Source organism: Cupressus sempervirens, chromosome 2, assembly GCF_028749045.1.
Source record: "Cupressus sempervirens isolate cs-2001-9-10 chromosome 2, ASM2874904v1, whole genome shotgun sequence".
Taxonomy (NCBI): Eukaryota; Viridiplantae; Streptophyta; class Pinopsida; order Cupressales; family Cupressaceae; genus Cupressus; species Cupressus sempervirens.
The window spans coordinates 425,933,700-425,948,517 of NC_143119.1; the positions used below are offsets into that span (position 1 = coordinate 425,933,700).

The window sequence follows — 14,818 nt, forward strand, 5'->3', positions numbered from 1 at the left end:
AACAAGCTAAAGATGAAAAAATTTGGCCCTTGCAAAATTTTGAAGAAACATGACTCAGGAAATGCATATGAGGTGGAGTTGCTAGATAGAATTCATATTTCTCCTATCTTCAACATTGCAGACTTAACAGAGTATCATGATGATGGTGTAGATGAGGAGCTGATGTTAGAACCGTGTCCAATTCCTACTTCTAAGAAGGAGGAGATAGAAGAGATTTCGAATAGTCGTGTGAGCAAGAGTACCAAAAATAAGTAGTATGAAGAGTATTTGGTTAAGTGGAAAGGATGATCGATAGAGGACTCAACTTGGATATCAGCAGTTGAGGTTTCCCATTTGGGATTTCCTCTACCATCCATAAAGTGACAAGGTCACTTTTCAATCTACCTTGGGTGTCTGATGCAGGAGCATCCAGAGGTATAAGGGTAATCCTGTGTCACCCAAAAAAATGTACCTAGACATAGTTTTTGTTTCATGTGTTTTCATTTTTGGATACCCATTTGGGTCAAATAAAGTTTCCAACTCTCACAGTTCCACTATCAGTGTTCTGGGTTAGAGTATTTAAGCACCTTGGGATATGTGTAAATGCCAAAAAAATAGGACTATGTAATTGAGCCATAATTATGGTGAATCAAAAAGTGTAAATTGGAGGGAGGATTAAAATTGTAATTTAGAACATTCCAGAAAAAGAATCAGGTCAAAAGGCTGCACAGTTTGAAAGTTATCACAGTTTTTTGGTTTTTGGAGACCTCTTAAGAATGCTTCAAAGTTAGGTTCGAGGCATTAAATGACCTCGTACTAGGCCAAAAAATGGGGGATGAGCGAAGCTGGTCCATAAGGCTATAGAACACTCCGAGGGCTTTCCAAAAATGTAAACGGTTCGTCGATCGGAGCTACGGTTCAAAAGTTATGCCTCTCGAAAGTTCAGTTACCGTTTCTGGATTCTTCTAATTTTGTACCGACTTCTAAAGTGACTTCTGGAGCCTTCCATTTTGGCGGTGGATGCCAACTAGCACTTTCTAGAATGTATTCCTAACCCTTAACCCTTTAGGGTCTATTTAAGGACATTTCTGGCATTGTAAAAGGCAGTTCGGAGTGGAGTTTGAGAGAAGGTACTAGGAGAAGAAATTATCTCTAGATTTATGCTATTGTAAGCCCATAGGGCATGTTTTGGAGTCTGTTTTCTCTGCACTAAGTGCACTAGCATATTTTCATAGTTAATAAGGTTTTCCCTTTCATGTTGTGTCCATTCTGTGCTTGGGTTGTGTCTCCATCATTTTCTTTCATAAGCAATGAGTTACTTCCAAACCTTATTACAAGATTTGATTTCAATATTTGTGATTGATAATTTAAAAAGATCCATTTTGATCAAAATGCAAGCAAATGTGAATTAAGTTTGAAGAGTAAAAGAAGATTTATAATTGGAAGATGTAGGCTCAAAGATAAATTTGCAAAGTGAATTCTAGACCATAGACAAGGAAGAGGAACTCCAAAAATGCAATTAAAGGTTAGGTAGATACATTGAGAATATCAAACTTTAGAAGGTAGGGTTTCATACATAGACTCACAATAAATTTCTATACTTTTACTAATGCAAAAATAAATTATTGATTGTTTATACATATAATATATGATAAAAAATAAAACTATAATATTTAAAAAAAGTAAATTTACATTAATTTAAATACAAAATTTAGTATTATGTAAATTATTATTTAATCTGAAAATAATTTTAATTTCTCATAACAATTTAAGTTTAATAAACAATATCAATCTCTTTTCAAGGATGGGTGACCTCCTGGAAAGTCCAGTGCTTCACCTTAATGAATATCACCTTAGTGCAATGAGTGCCAAGTGTTCCATTCATTCCAATGGGAGATGAGTTTCATGTGAACCATTACTAATAAAACATGGGTCAATGAGTTTGACTCGAAAAACTACATAATTGAATCCTTATAGCAATATCACAATTTGACTTGCTATGGAAAGTATCCTACTTATCAATTGAAGAAACTTAAAATACTTTTTAATGAATATTTCATAAGGCGCAATATTTGCATAAGGCTTTGCAAATGAGGTTGCAAGCAAAGTTGGTTTAATCATGGAGGAAACATCATAGTTAAGTGTGCTTGAGCTAAAGTAGTACTAGGATGGGTGACCTCCTCGAAAATTTTGATAACTTTTACAAACATCACACAGATTCAATGAATACTAAGTGTTCGAGAACCTACTAAAACATATTATTAAAATTAATTAGAAAAACTACACAAGCGAATATATGCGTTATTGGAACAAAATAACGCAGCATATTTTTAATCTAAAAAAAGAAAAGACGAGCCCTGGTCTGAAACTGATTATTAAAATTTAATCGATACAAAATATTCCCTTAAATTACATCTAGGGACGACGGTGGAAAGGTTGGAAAGGTTGTGCGGAATTGTTTTTGACAACCGCTCTGAGGAAGCCACATTACCCAAGGGCACGTTTGACAGACTTCAGGCGTTCCGGACGGTAGCATTCGATAAACACAGAGAAGCCCATAAATCGTTTCTCTGTCATTGCGTAGGGAAGAGTGAAGAGGCCATGGAGGGTCAAGAAGGAATTCAGGAGCCCAAGTTGGTATTGGCACACAAAATCTTTCTCCTCAGGCATCCCGATGTGCCCGACATTGAGAAAATCAGTCTCAAGGATGAGGTTCTGACTCTCATTCAGGCGGATGGTAAGTTTATTAATCCTTTTTTTGAAGATAAAAAATTGTCCCAGCAATGTCATATTTTAATGTTTTGAATGGATGCCGTTGTAGATATGGCCTTGCTCTATGAATCATTATGCTCAGAGTTAGGGTGGAATATGGATCAAACCGTCTTGGAAACTATGCGACTTAAAATTAAAGAAGACCTCATCAAGCTCGATGAAAAGTACTTTTTGCACCCCTTTTGCTTTATTTTCCGATATCGAAATTTAGTTGTTTTTCTTTCTGTTGTATACATTAAAGCTTTTTAAAAAATGTCTTGGTTCAGTTGGCTGAGATGCTTGGTTCATTTGGAATGTAAAGTATGACCAGCTTATTTAGGAGAGTAAGGGAAAAACCTTTTGTTGACTTGCGTTGGCTCAACTGGCGAAGATGCTTGTTCGATAGAGCCCGCTAGGGTTCATAAGCTAAATAGATAAATTTAAATTAAAAAAAAATATATATATATATATATATATATATATATATATATATATATATATATATATATATATATATATGAATTAATGGGCTGGATATTATGTTTTATCGCAACTTGCTGTGCATGGTGTGTACCCAGGGGTATGATATTATATGCATAGCTGGATGGAGATTGACATGTGGAACACATATCTCAAGTTAGTTATATTGGGTCATGAATTATATTAGGTCATTAGGAGGCCAACATAGGTTTAGTGCTAATTTGATGGTACAGGCACGTGATACTGGTGTGTTAATACTGCAAATTGTGCTCTCTTGGGTACAGTATGTATGGGTATGGTGTGCGTGCCGTGTATACTGTTCTACACACATATTTAATGTCCCCTACTGGGGTTATATTTGATTTACTCTAAAATTTCCAGCTAGGGTTTAAATTGTTTGGAAATGGAAATGTACTCAGTCTTTCTAATGTCTCTTGCTAGGAGGCTACCAATGTCCAATGCTTAACATACATTGCTATGCATTTGATTCAGAATAAATTAAGAAACATTTAATTATTCATAATACATTTGACTGTTTACATACTTAAGCCCCAATTCCTTACTGCTCTCGTAATCGTCAACCCTAAGGTGGATGGAATTTACTTGTCATAGGGCACTTGGAAACTGATCTACAAGTAGGGTCCCTCAATGCTTCATGACCTCATCCATATCCCAACTTGGATCTCATGTACCTTGTGAGGATTTAGTCCACCTTTCCCTAACAAAACCTACCTAGCCTCATAAGAGGCAAGAGTGAGTGATTAAGCAATAGGCTAAGAGTGTGCTAACTTGAAATGGATTATGAATATATATGTATAAATATAAGTTGAAATGGATTGTGAAAAATTATGTGTGTGTGTGTGTGTGTGTGTGTGTGTGTATCAGTGTTTATTTATAGCTAAGATATAGCATACCAATTGCTATTACACACTCAAGAATATGCAATAGCTGATATGTAATCAATAATGTCTTTGCCATCAATACAAACTTATAATTCGTCACTAGTTGAAGTGCTAGGGTAGGGCAAAAACAATGTGTGTGCGCATATATATGTGTGTGTGTACATATACTCGCATAGATATATAAAATTCTCAAACTAAATACATTTGATGGTATGATACTTCATCAATGCCAAATGCCAAAATGGTAGTGATAAATATAAATATCAAATACCAGTTGGAATTTAATTTGTTAATATTTTTTTTTATCAATTGACATTTAATAGTGATAATTTTAGTTATCATGCATACATACATACATTTATAAAATATTTAAAGAAATAAACAGAATTGTAAAACTAAATACTTTTGATAGTATAAATTCATCATTGACCAATGCCAAATGCCAAATGCCAAAATGGTAGTGAAAAAGATAAATCTTAAATGCCAATGTATAGTTAAGTATTTAATATTTATCTTTATTAATTGACATTTAATACTAACAATATTAGTTGTCTAAGTTCTTGATTATGGATCTCCGCTCCTAGGTCCCCTCATTGTAATCAAATTTATTATATAATAAAAGATCCCAATGACTAGTATGGATTTGGGAGTGGAGACCCTCGTGAGTTCGAGGGGCAGCAATGGTAAGACGCACAAGGTGTTAGATGTGAGAAAAACACAATGATAAAGGGGATTCACTTGGCTGGAAGTGTGGGTTCGAGTGATATCCCATAATTTTTTTCCAAATAAATTGAGAAGATAGAATTGAATAGATCAAAATGATTGTTAAATTGGGCGAAATGCTTTGAGGGACATTTTAGGGTTTTTTAATGCAAAAAATGGTCAAAAAATGTCTTGTTTGTTACCTTCTGGTGCTTAGTGCCTTCGGGTGCCTTGGGAATGCTTGGATACATTAGTGTACATACCCAATATGAGTGCAAGAGGCCTTAGGGGTGTACTTGGTAACTTAGACTTAGTAGTTTACATTTCTATTATTTTATGGTGAGGAGGCCTATATAAAGGTGCATCTTTGGAAGGATATGTAAAGAGTGTGATATGTGTTTACGATCTTTTGGTGATATAGCGTTGAGGGGCTTCATCCATAAGGAGTATTCTATGGCTTTAGCCCAACACTATTCTCTCGTTCTCTCTAATACACACACACACACACGTGTGTATAGAATAGTAGGGCATCTTGGCTCATAAATATCTGTTTATGTGTGATCCATCTTTTATATTGCTTTATCTCCATTATTATTATTTTTGTTCGGTAAGATGTTGGAGATCACGAGGAGGACCTCTTTTTTCAACATATTCTTCTTAGAAGCCACATAAGCTATTGAAGTCAACATAAGAGCCACACATATGTCACTTTGGTGGATTTCAACATGGTTCTCCAACATGAGAACCTAATGGCCTTGCCATTTGAGCAAGACCCCATTCACATATTATCTCCATTAGTATTTGTGTGGATCTTACCAAGTAATATTAGAGCTTTTATCTAGGCAAGGGGGACGTAACCTCAATTTTTGAAAATGTGTTGATAATTTAATATCTTTCAAAGAGATGATATTATCTGCAATTGTTTAATGGAAGTTGGAGGATCCAATAAGGAAGCTATGTTGCAAAATTCAGCTTTTAATCATCAGCATTGAGTGAGTGAGTTTCTTTTCTCTATAGGCTCAAACCATGGAGTTTTCGATTTATTTACTTTTTGGAAAGCTCGTCAAATTTCATCTAGGGCCAGTTGTTTGTATGCTTGGTTTCTAGGCTGACAACATTATGAATTGATATGATCAAAGTTGGGTCAGTGATGTGGTACATAGGTGATCCATTGAAGAACTCTTAGTTATTATTGGGAAGTCCTAATTTTGATGGAAGAGTGAGATACATTTGACTGGTGGAATCAGTATGGAAAAAAATGTTGCAACATTGACAAGTTGGAAGGCTTATTTTTGGTTCTCTTAAAAGATGGAGCTATACATTGGTATGTGCCATTGCATATTGACATTTCTTCATGGGTGAAGTAGATGAATCTGTCTTAGATCAATGGGCACCAAAGAAATAAAAAAGTTGAAAAAGAAGAAAAGTTGAAGGATGCAAGTATGTACACTTTGTTGCCAAGGAAGGAATATCCAATCTTTTATTTTCTCAGAGGTGTTCAAAAGGCAAAAGTTATTGTTTTTGTTAACCCTAGCAGCAAGTATAACTTCATTAGTATGGAATTATCCAAGCAGTTATTGCCACAAGCAAAACATATTAAAGAAAGAAAAATAGCATACCCACATTTTTGAAGACTTAAAGCCCTCTATGGACAAATATGACTTACTTTCAATTCTTTATTCTTTGCATGTTAATATATTACGGGTCAGTGATGTGGTACATAGGTGATCCATTGAAGAACTCACAGTTTTTATTGGGAAGTCTTAATTTTGATGGAAGAGGGAGATGCATTTGACTGGTGGAATCTTGTAGAAAACATTGTGGCAACATGACAAATTGGAAAGCATATTTTTAGTTCTTTTAAAAGCTGAAGCTATACATTGGTATGTGCCATTGCATATTGACATTGCTTCATTGGGTGAAGTAGAACAATCCGTCTTAGATCAATGGGCACGAAAGAAATAAAAAAAGTTCAAAAAGAAGAGAAGACGAAGGATACAAGTATACACACTTTATTGCCAGGGAAGGAACATTCAATCTAATAGACATTAAGTTTTCACAATCCATACTTTTGTAAATATTAGCTTCTGGATTTGATTGTGTTTGATTTTTTACATCAATGTTTCGGATCACACTCCGTGATCCATCATCAGGATGAAGAGAGTAAACAGAATGATGAACGGAACAAGAATAAGACCTGGAGAGTTGATGCAAAATATGCCATTCACTCTTTTATTTTCATAGAGGTATTCAAAAGGCAATAGTTATTGTTTTTGTCAACCTTGGCAGCAAGTATAACTTCATTATTGTGGAATCATCCAAGCAATTATTGCTACAAGCAAAACATATTTAAGAAAGTTAAATAGCATACCCACGTTCTTGAAGATTTGAAGCTCTCAATGGATAAATGTCTTACTTTCAATTTTTTATTCTTTGCATGTTAATATATTAGGTATTGTTATTTGATAAACTTTAATGTGCAAAAGAATTTCAGAAGGTTTTGTATAGAAGAAAACTGCTAGATTGTAGGATATTACATGTAATGGAGCCAAGAATCTATTGAAGATTATGATGAGAACCTAGAGGATCAAAGTATTAAAAAAGAGGGAAAAATTATTTCCTGCCATGAGCCAATAGAACAAGTGGCTAAAAGGGGTGAAGATTAATGAAGGTTCTAGAGATTTCTAAGAGTGCAATATATAGATATCTGTGTCATTGTGAGAGGAAAGAATCATGGAGGAAATTGTCTTGGATGAATGATGCTACATGGAATAAATAAGCCAATCACTATGGCCCTATAATGAATCAAAGGAGTAATACTGTTAGAAAATTGTCATTGATGTCAATATACAGAGTTATTATGAAACATACAATTAAGTTTGAACAAAGCAATTCATAAGAAGTTGATTATGCATCATTTATGTCAGTTGATATCAATACAGTGGATGAAATTAATAAAATATAAATAGAAGACAGCAGCGATCAATAATAACAGATTTGTTCATGTTTTGTTAAGACAAAACAATTGAACATGCAGCTACTATAATATGAGAGGTGCTTAGAAATAAGAGCAGTGACCAAGTCAACAATCTCCCCCTCGGCACCAACTGAGCCTTCAGCAACCACTGAAAGGAGACTCGAACTCATGACCCAAGGTTCTGATACCAACCCTTGGAATCATTTTCCGTTGCAGCAAAAGTTTGAACTATCAATGCCTCATACAAATGCCATTTTTAATCTGATTCATGGGAGGCAGTTAAGCCATGTTACGAATCTCCAAGGAGGTGCTGATCACAAAGTCAATAGTTGGTACCTCTATATTTGCAGAGAAATTTTTTTGTAAAGCTTAGACACGATTCTCTGCTGAAATGGCCGGATGCTGGTTCTGATGCGTCCAGATGCTTGGGTGCGTTAGGATGCTGCACGGATTCTCTCAGGAAGCACATCTTGGGAGCATCTGGGAAGCATCCGGGCCCATCTAGAAAGCACCTGCAGCCAAAAGGCCTTTTAGACGTCAATTTTAGCATGTATTTAATTGATGATGATGAGAATGTGGATTTTTTTGAGAATCCTTATGAATCTGAATGACTGAATTTGATTAGTGAATTTGAAGTTTAACTATCAATGGTGAAGCATCATGCTATGGAATGATTGTAGATTTCTTGCATTTCTTTGCATACATAAATTATAGTGTGTGTGTGTGTGTGGACACACCCAAACGCATCCAAAATCCACAGTCCCCCCCCCCCCCAAAAAAAAATCTGTGCATCAGCACCCCACACCCGCATCGGCATCAGAACCAGCATCGGTAACTTAGGTGTAAAGCAAGCATATTGCTGTGATTTTCTTTCTTTATGGCTTCCGTGCAAATTTTGTATTATTGTGTCCTTTGCATGTGTGTGATAATTGCAATTTAGTAATTGATGCTACTGTGATTGATAAAGTTTAAATTGACAAAAATCTTTGTTATACTGATTCATCCTCCCCTCATTAGTATATCTGTGTGCTCAACAATTGGAATTAGAGCCAGCCCCTTCAAATTAGTCTAACCAACTAGAAGGAAGATCTAAAGGAGCCCACATGGGTGGAAAAATGATCCTCTTCAAACAAGGCCCCACTGTTTGATGAAGCAAACTATGCTTTGGAGCCTAAGCATGGAAATGGACAAAGGTGCCCTAGGTTATGAAATTTGGCACTTAGTGATAAATGGATATAGAGCTTTATCAACTCCAACAGATTAAGCGGAAAATAAGGCATATGAAAATAATGCACATCAATGTGGACTGGCAGAAACGAAAATTGTAAAGGTAATGCATTGCAAAACAGCCAAAGACATGGAAATAAATTAAGAAATGTTAGGATACACCAATTTGAAAAAGCAAAATTTCAAACTTGTAGAAGAGCATTTCAAAGCCTCAAGGTGCTGAACGAAGAAAACAATTACAACTTTCATACTCAAGGTGCCATAAGGAGATGAAAGGATAAAAAACCTATTGTAAATAAAGGCTTTGAAAAAGATACAGTAAATGCTTCAACTGCTGAAAAGTTGGACAATTTGTCAACTTTTAGGAGTTGTTTGTACCTAAGAGAAAGTAATAGCATTAAAGAAGAAGAGCCTAACCCAAGGAAGGCAGACAAATTCATCACCAAGTATGATAAAAAAACAAACTGTGGCTATAAGAAGAATTCTTTATGCATATTGAGACAATAGTTCATCTGATGAGAATGACTAGGATAAGTATGAGGAGGCAATGCTATTCATGGCATTTAAAGTGAATACTATAGAAAATAATGACAAAGAAATCAATTTCTTCACTTGAGGATAAAGGATCAAGTCTAATCTTGAAGGTGATGATGAAAATAGCTGTGAAGTGTTGAAGTTAGTAGCTGCAGGATCTATTTTCTTACCAGCAATGTTTCAGAGTCTTGACTTTTCTAACATCTTGCCGTATATAATTGTATTTCTCAAGGGCAGTCGGTTTTCATCTTCTCATGTGTGTGTATAGCTGTTTCAATGTAGGACTGTTCATATGGGTATCGTCAGTTGCCATATGCCATGTCATCATCATTATAATTCTAAATGTTCATGGTTTCAAAATTGAGCTGTTCTTCCATGTGATGGATTTTGTTCTTTGACGTCATTACATGAAGTCAGGTGGAGAACGTGGAACGACACATATTTGGTAACTGTTGTCGGTTCAGGTGCTATGGAAATGAGAACTTGAATAAATAGCATTTCACATGTAAAGCTTATTCTTGTTGTTCGGGTGTTGGTTCATAGTCTCACAGCCGTGCAAATGAAGAGTTGAACATATTTGGAAGTGTTATCATCTTCGTTTCTTGTAACGGGAATATCCTCATTTGTCACTGAAAAGACTATTGGGAAAATCTCTCACATGCTGTTTGGAACAATTTATTCATTCCGGTGATTTCAGCTTATGTTTGAGAGTGTTGTACTAATATTCAGAAGTCTTCTGTGAGTGATATATTATTATCTATCGAGTATAGTGCTTTGTGAAATTTAAGTATAAGGTAGGTGATTGTTGTGTTATTTACCGCAAGTAATCTGTTTCAGTTCATTGGCTTTATCCTGTGTGATCAGAATTGTGAGTATTCATTCATTCTTCTGTGAGTTAAGAAGATTCGAGTTTATACTGTTGCAAGGAGAATGTGTGGATTTTATTTTTGTAGCATTGACTCAATGATCTCTGCTAGATGTATTCTGTGAGGATATTTATGTGTGTACTGTTACAGGAGTTGAAGCAGTAGTTTATTGTGAATATTATTATTGTTTGCAGAACATATGGTTATATTGACTGTTGGAGATAGTATGAAGGGTGTACATTATTATTTCTGTATGTAGCATTCATTCTGTATATAGGTGCAAGTTCATTATTTGTAAATGGATTTGTATGATTTCTTTAGTTGTGTGAAAGCTCAAGAATTTGTGAGCAGTGTACTTGGATTCTGTTATTATTATTGATATTCAATCAAGGAGAACTTTTGGTGTGGCTGGGTTCCTTCCTTGAGGAAGAGGGGTTTCCCAGTGTATCTTTGGTGTTTAAGTGTTTTTAAGTTTTCTGCTATTCTATTTTATGCAATTGTTGTCCTAAATTTAACATGCTATGAGAGCGGGTCCAAGTAAAAGATCCAAAACCAGAATTATTCAAGCTTCGATATATTATTTTCTATTGTTCTAGATTGATTCTTTAAAGTTCTAATAATGGTTAAAGGACTCCAAGTTGAAGATAGTTTGGATGGTGCATCCAATTTCACATCATGGAAATTCAAAGTGATTGATTCTTTAAAGTTCTAATAATGGTTATAGGACTCCAAGTTGAAGATAGTTTGGATGGTGCATCCAATTTCACATCATGGAAATTCAAAGTCCTTGTTGCTCTAGATGAAAAATGATCTTCTAATCTATGTGAAGTCTGATTTGGCTGAGCCAAGCCATGATATCGAGAAAGCTCAATGGAGAAAGAAAAATATAATGGCAATGAAGATACTGATCGATTCTGTAAAGGATCATGATGTGCCTATTATATCCAAGTTAAACTCAGCTAAATAAATGTTTGAGAGTCTTCAAGGCTTGTATGCATTCAACAATACTAGCAGAGCTCTGGCCCTGAGACGTCATATCCTTCATAGAACAATGGCTAGAGGAGAATCAATTGTCTCCTTCATGAAAATTATGGAATTGAAAGATCAGCTTAATGATATTGGAGATACAATTGAAGATAAAGACCAGGTTATGTTGGCAATGAATGGTCTTCCTCATTCTTGTTAGTCTCTTATTCGAGGCATTAGGGAAGAGATGAATTACCCAAGTTTGATTGTCTGAGATCCGATTCTATTCAGGAGGAATTCAGATTAGAAGCAAGAGGAAATAGATGGAAATCTCATCATAAAGAAGATCGAGTTCTTGCTGCTCATACATCTGAATGGAAAGGAAGAGAAGATAATTTTTTTTTTCTGAAGAGTAGAGATAGGAATTCAGATTCAGCTCCCAAACCAAAGAGGGATCTCTCTAGAATTCAATGTTTCAGATGTGACAAGTATGGTCACTTTGCCATAGATTGGTTATCAAGACCAAAACATCAAGCTGCTGCTGCAAATGTTGATGGTGCTTCATCCTATAAAGATTCTTGTGAGGATGAAGAGGGATTTTTTATTTTAGGTGCAATGATCAGGAAAGTACAATTAGTGGTGTGTGAGGAATATCAAACAATTATTGAGATAAGTATTTCATTAACATGATATTCAAGTTATTGCATTCTAAAAGATCTACTCTTTATTGCTGAATAGTTAAATATTAGCTTTTAGTTTATGATATATTCAGTATTATATGATTGATTAATGCAGTCTTTCTTTTATGGTATTGTTACAGACATTTGAGTAGTTGTATTTTATATGATTTTGTTTATATTGTAAATTAATTTGGTATTTTGTTTATCGTAGATGATAATTGTATTATTTCGAGGTCGGGCTTGCTGAAGTCTCCTATGATCATTGTGTCTCCTATGATCATCGTTTCATGTAGTTTGAACTTTGTATTGCTATGAAAATGTAATTGCATTGGAACACCGAGATGGGAAAATCATAAGTTGGAACAAACTATTCTTATTTATCAGACCATATCTTTTATGTGAAATACATTGCAGCATTTCCATGAGAAGTCATGCTACAACCACCTTAGATATTTACATTTCTGTCATTGGAATTAAGTCCTCTCTTATTTGCAGAAATTTACTGTCAGTCCAGGATGACTTGGGCTACCATCTAGTATTTTTGGAACTGTAATTGCTTGTCTGATATGAGAATTGGGTTGTTATTCTGCAACTCTGAGTTCCCAATCAGGTTTGTTCTCTTCAAGTAATGTATATATCCTATTTTATTTGCCGCTGTTTTTTCCTTTTCAAGAAGAGAATCATTTTCTTGGGCACTAACTCCAGCTGATCTTACTGAACAATTTAGCACTACAGTGGTAGCATAGAGGATAATCTGATCGCACTTTGTAGCAGTCAAGCTTCAATGGCTGTTTTGTATCTTTGATAAGGGATCTTAGTATTCTGGAAAGTACAACAGATTGACGAGCAAATAAAGGGTATTGTGCTACATCTGTAGAGTCTAACAATTCAATGTTGAGAACCCTGTTGTAGTAGTCTATTTTATGGGTAAACATAACAGGAGACATCTCTCTCTTGAAGAATCTATTCAGACTGTCTAGTGACCACTTTCTTCTAAAAGGAGGAAATGGCATTCTAACGGAATTCAATGCTTGAGTTGAGAGCATTAAGGTTCTAAGATCTATAGACGAGAGTTCACTCCCAGAGAATTTCTTTGCAATCTCTAAGGCAGGGATCAAGAGGGAGTTCTGTGAAGAAGTAAAAATGTTGGCTAACTGGGTTGCAGTGTTGCAAGGCTAGGTGCTAGATTCCTTGGTAAGACTGTTCAGTTGCAGAGTACTGAATTGCACTGTCGATTTGTATTTGACATTGGTAGCCTTGCAAACTTCTTCCGAATAGGCGATCTAGGATAAGGATGACAAGAACAGTCTTGGACTCTAGCATGGCAGAAGTTTCAAAGTTGTATATTGAAAACTGTTCCTCTAAGGCAAGCATTGCAGCCAATCTTGAACGAGGATGTCAGGAGGTTGATGCAAGTGCTTAAATATTCAGAGGGAGCCTGAGTGACAGATGGAGAGTGCCAAGTCCTTTGCAGAGGATCAACAAGCTCGAGAAACAAAGTGGCTTCTAACGCTCCTTGTCTGGTCAAACATTGGAGTCAACTGTAGTTTATTGTGATAATCTAAGTTGTGAGAATGCAACTCTTGATGAGAGGGAGTCTCAACATCAATTCCTCTTATTATGTGCTATAATGCATTTTTCTTTGAGATGGAGAAATTTGAGGTGAAAGCCTTTGTAATGCATTTCCCCTTGAGACGGATAAATTTGAGGTGGAAGCCCTTGTAATGCATTTTTCTCTGAGAGGGGGAGAAGCTTGAGGTGCAAGCCCTTGTAATGCATTTTTCTCAGAGACAGATATTTGAGGTGAAAGCCCTTGTAATGCATTCTTTTGTGAGACGAAGAAATTTGAGTTGAAAACACTTGAAATGCATTCTTCTCTAAGGGGGAGAATTTTGAGGTGGAAGTCCTTGTAATGCATTTTTCTTTGACACAGAAATTTGAGGTGAAAGCTTTTGTTGCTCTTTCCACTCATGGGAGTAGCTATAGTGGATGTCATGTTTGGAGACCCCCTAACATCACGTTGAGTGACTCTGTGATGTGAGCTCGTGTTTATTTCAGACATTGGAGGAGCCTGGGTGAAAAATATCATATTGAGTGACTCCATGATGTTATCATGTTGAGAGAATCTATGATAAATTCTGTTTTTCTCACAAATGGGTATATCCATTGCGACTGTCATGTTGGAAGACTCGATGACATGAGAATTTGAAAAAGATATCTCCTTTTCTGAGGGAGTGTTAAATTAGCGGCTGCAGGATCTATCTTCTTAGTTGTAATGTTTCTTTCAGCATCTTGACTTTTCTCTCATCCTGCTGTATATGATTGTATTTCTCAAATGGCAGTTGGTTATCATCTTCTCATGTGTGTGTATGGCTGTTTCAATGCTGGATGACTGTCAGTTATCATATTGCCACATCATTATCATTATAATCTTGCCACATCATTATCATTATAATCCTAAATGTTCGTAGGTTTAATATTGAACTGTTCTTCCATGTGATGGATTCTGTTCTTCGACATCATTACTCGAAGTCAATGGAGAATATGGAAAGCCACTTATTTGTTTACTGTCGTTTGTTCAGATGCTATGGAAATGAGAACTTAAATAGACATTTTTTGATTTTTTTTTCACATAAAAAGCTTGTTGTTGTTGGGGTGCTGGTTCATAGTCTCACGGCAATGCAAATGAAGAGTCAGACATATTTGGAAGTGGTATCATCCTGATTTCTTGTAACGGGAATATCCTCACTTGTC

General features: G+C 35.5%; 1 protein-coding gene across 1 annotated transcript in view; it reads left to right on the forward strand.

The window, feature by feature from the left end:
• The first annotated feature begins 2,417 nt into the window (after positions 1–2,417).
• The window catches only part of LOC149572908 (26S proteasome regulatory subunit Rpn7), a 33,687-nt gene continuing 21,286 nt past the window's right edge, over positions 2,418–14,818 (forward strand). Inside the window, exons 1-2 of the mRNA XM_089814015.1 lie at positions 2,418–2,716; positions 2,801–2,915. Of these exons, the coding sequence (XP_089670141.1) occupies positions 2,581–2,716; positions 2,801–2,915 (251 nt within the window). The 5' untranslated portion in view covers positions 2,418–2,580. The remainder of the gene's footprint in view (positions 2,717–2,800; positions 2,916–14,818) is intronic.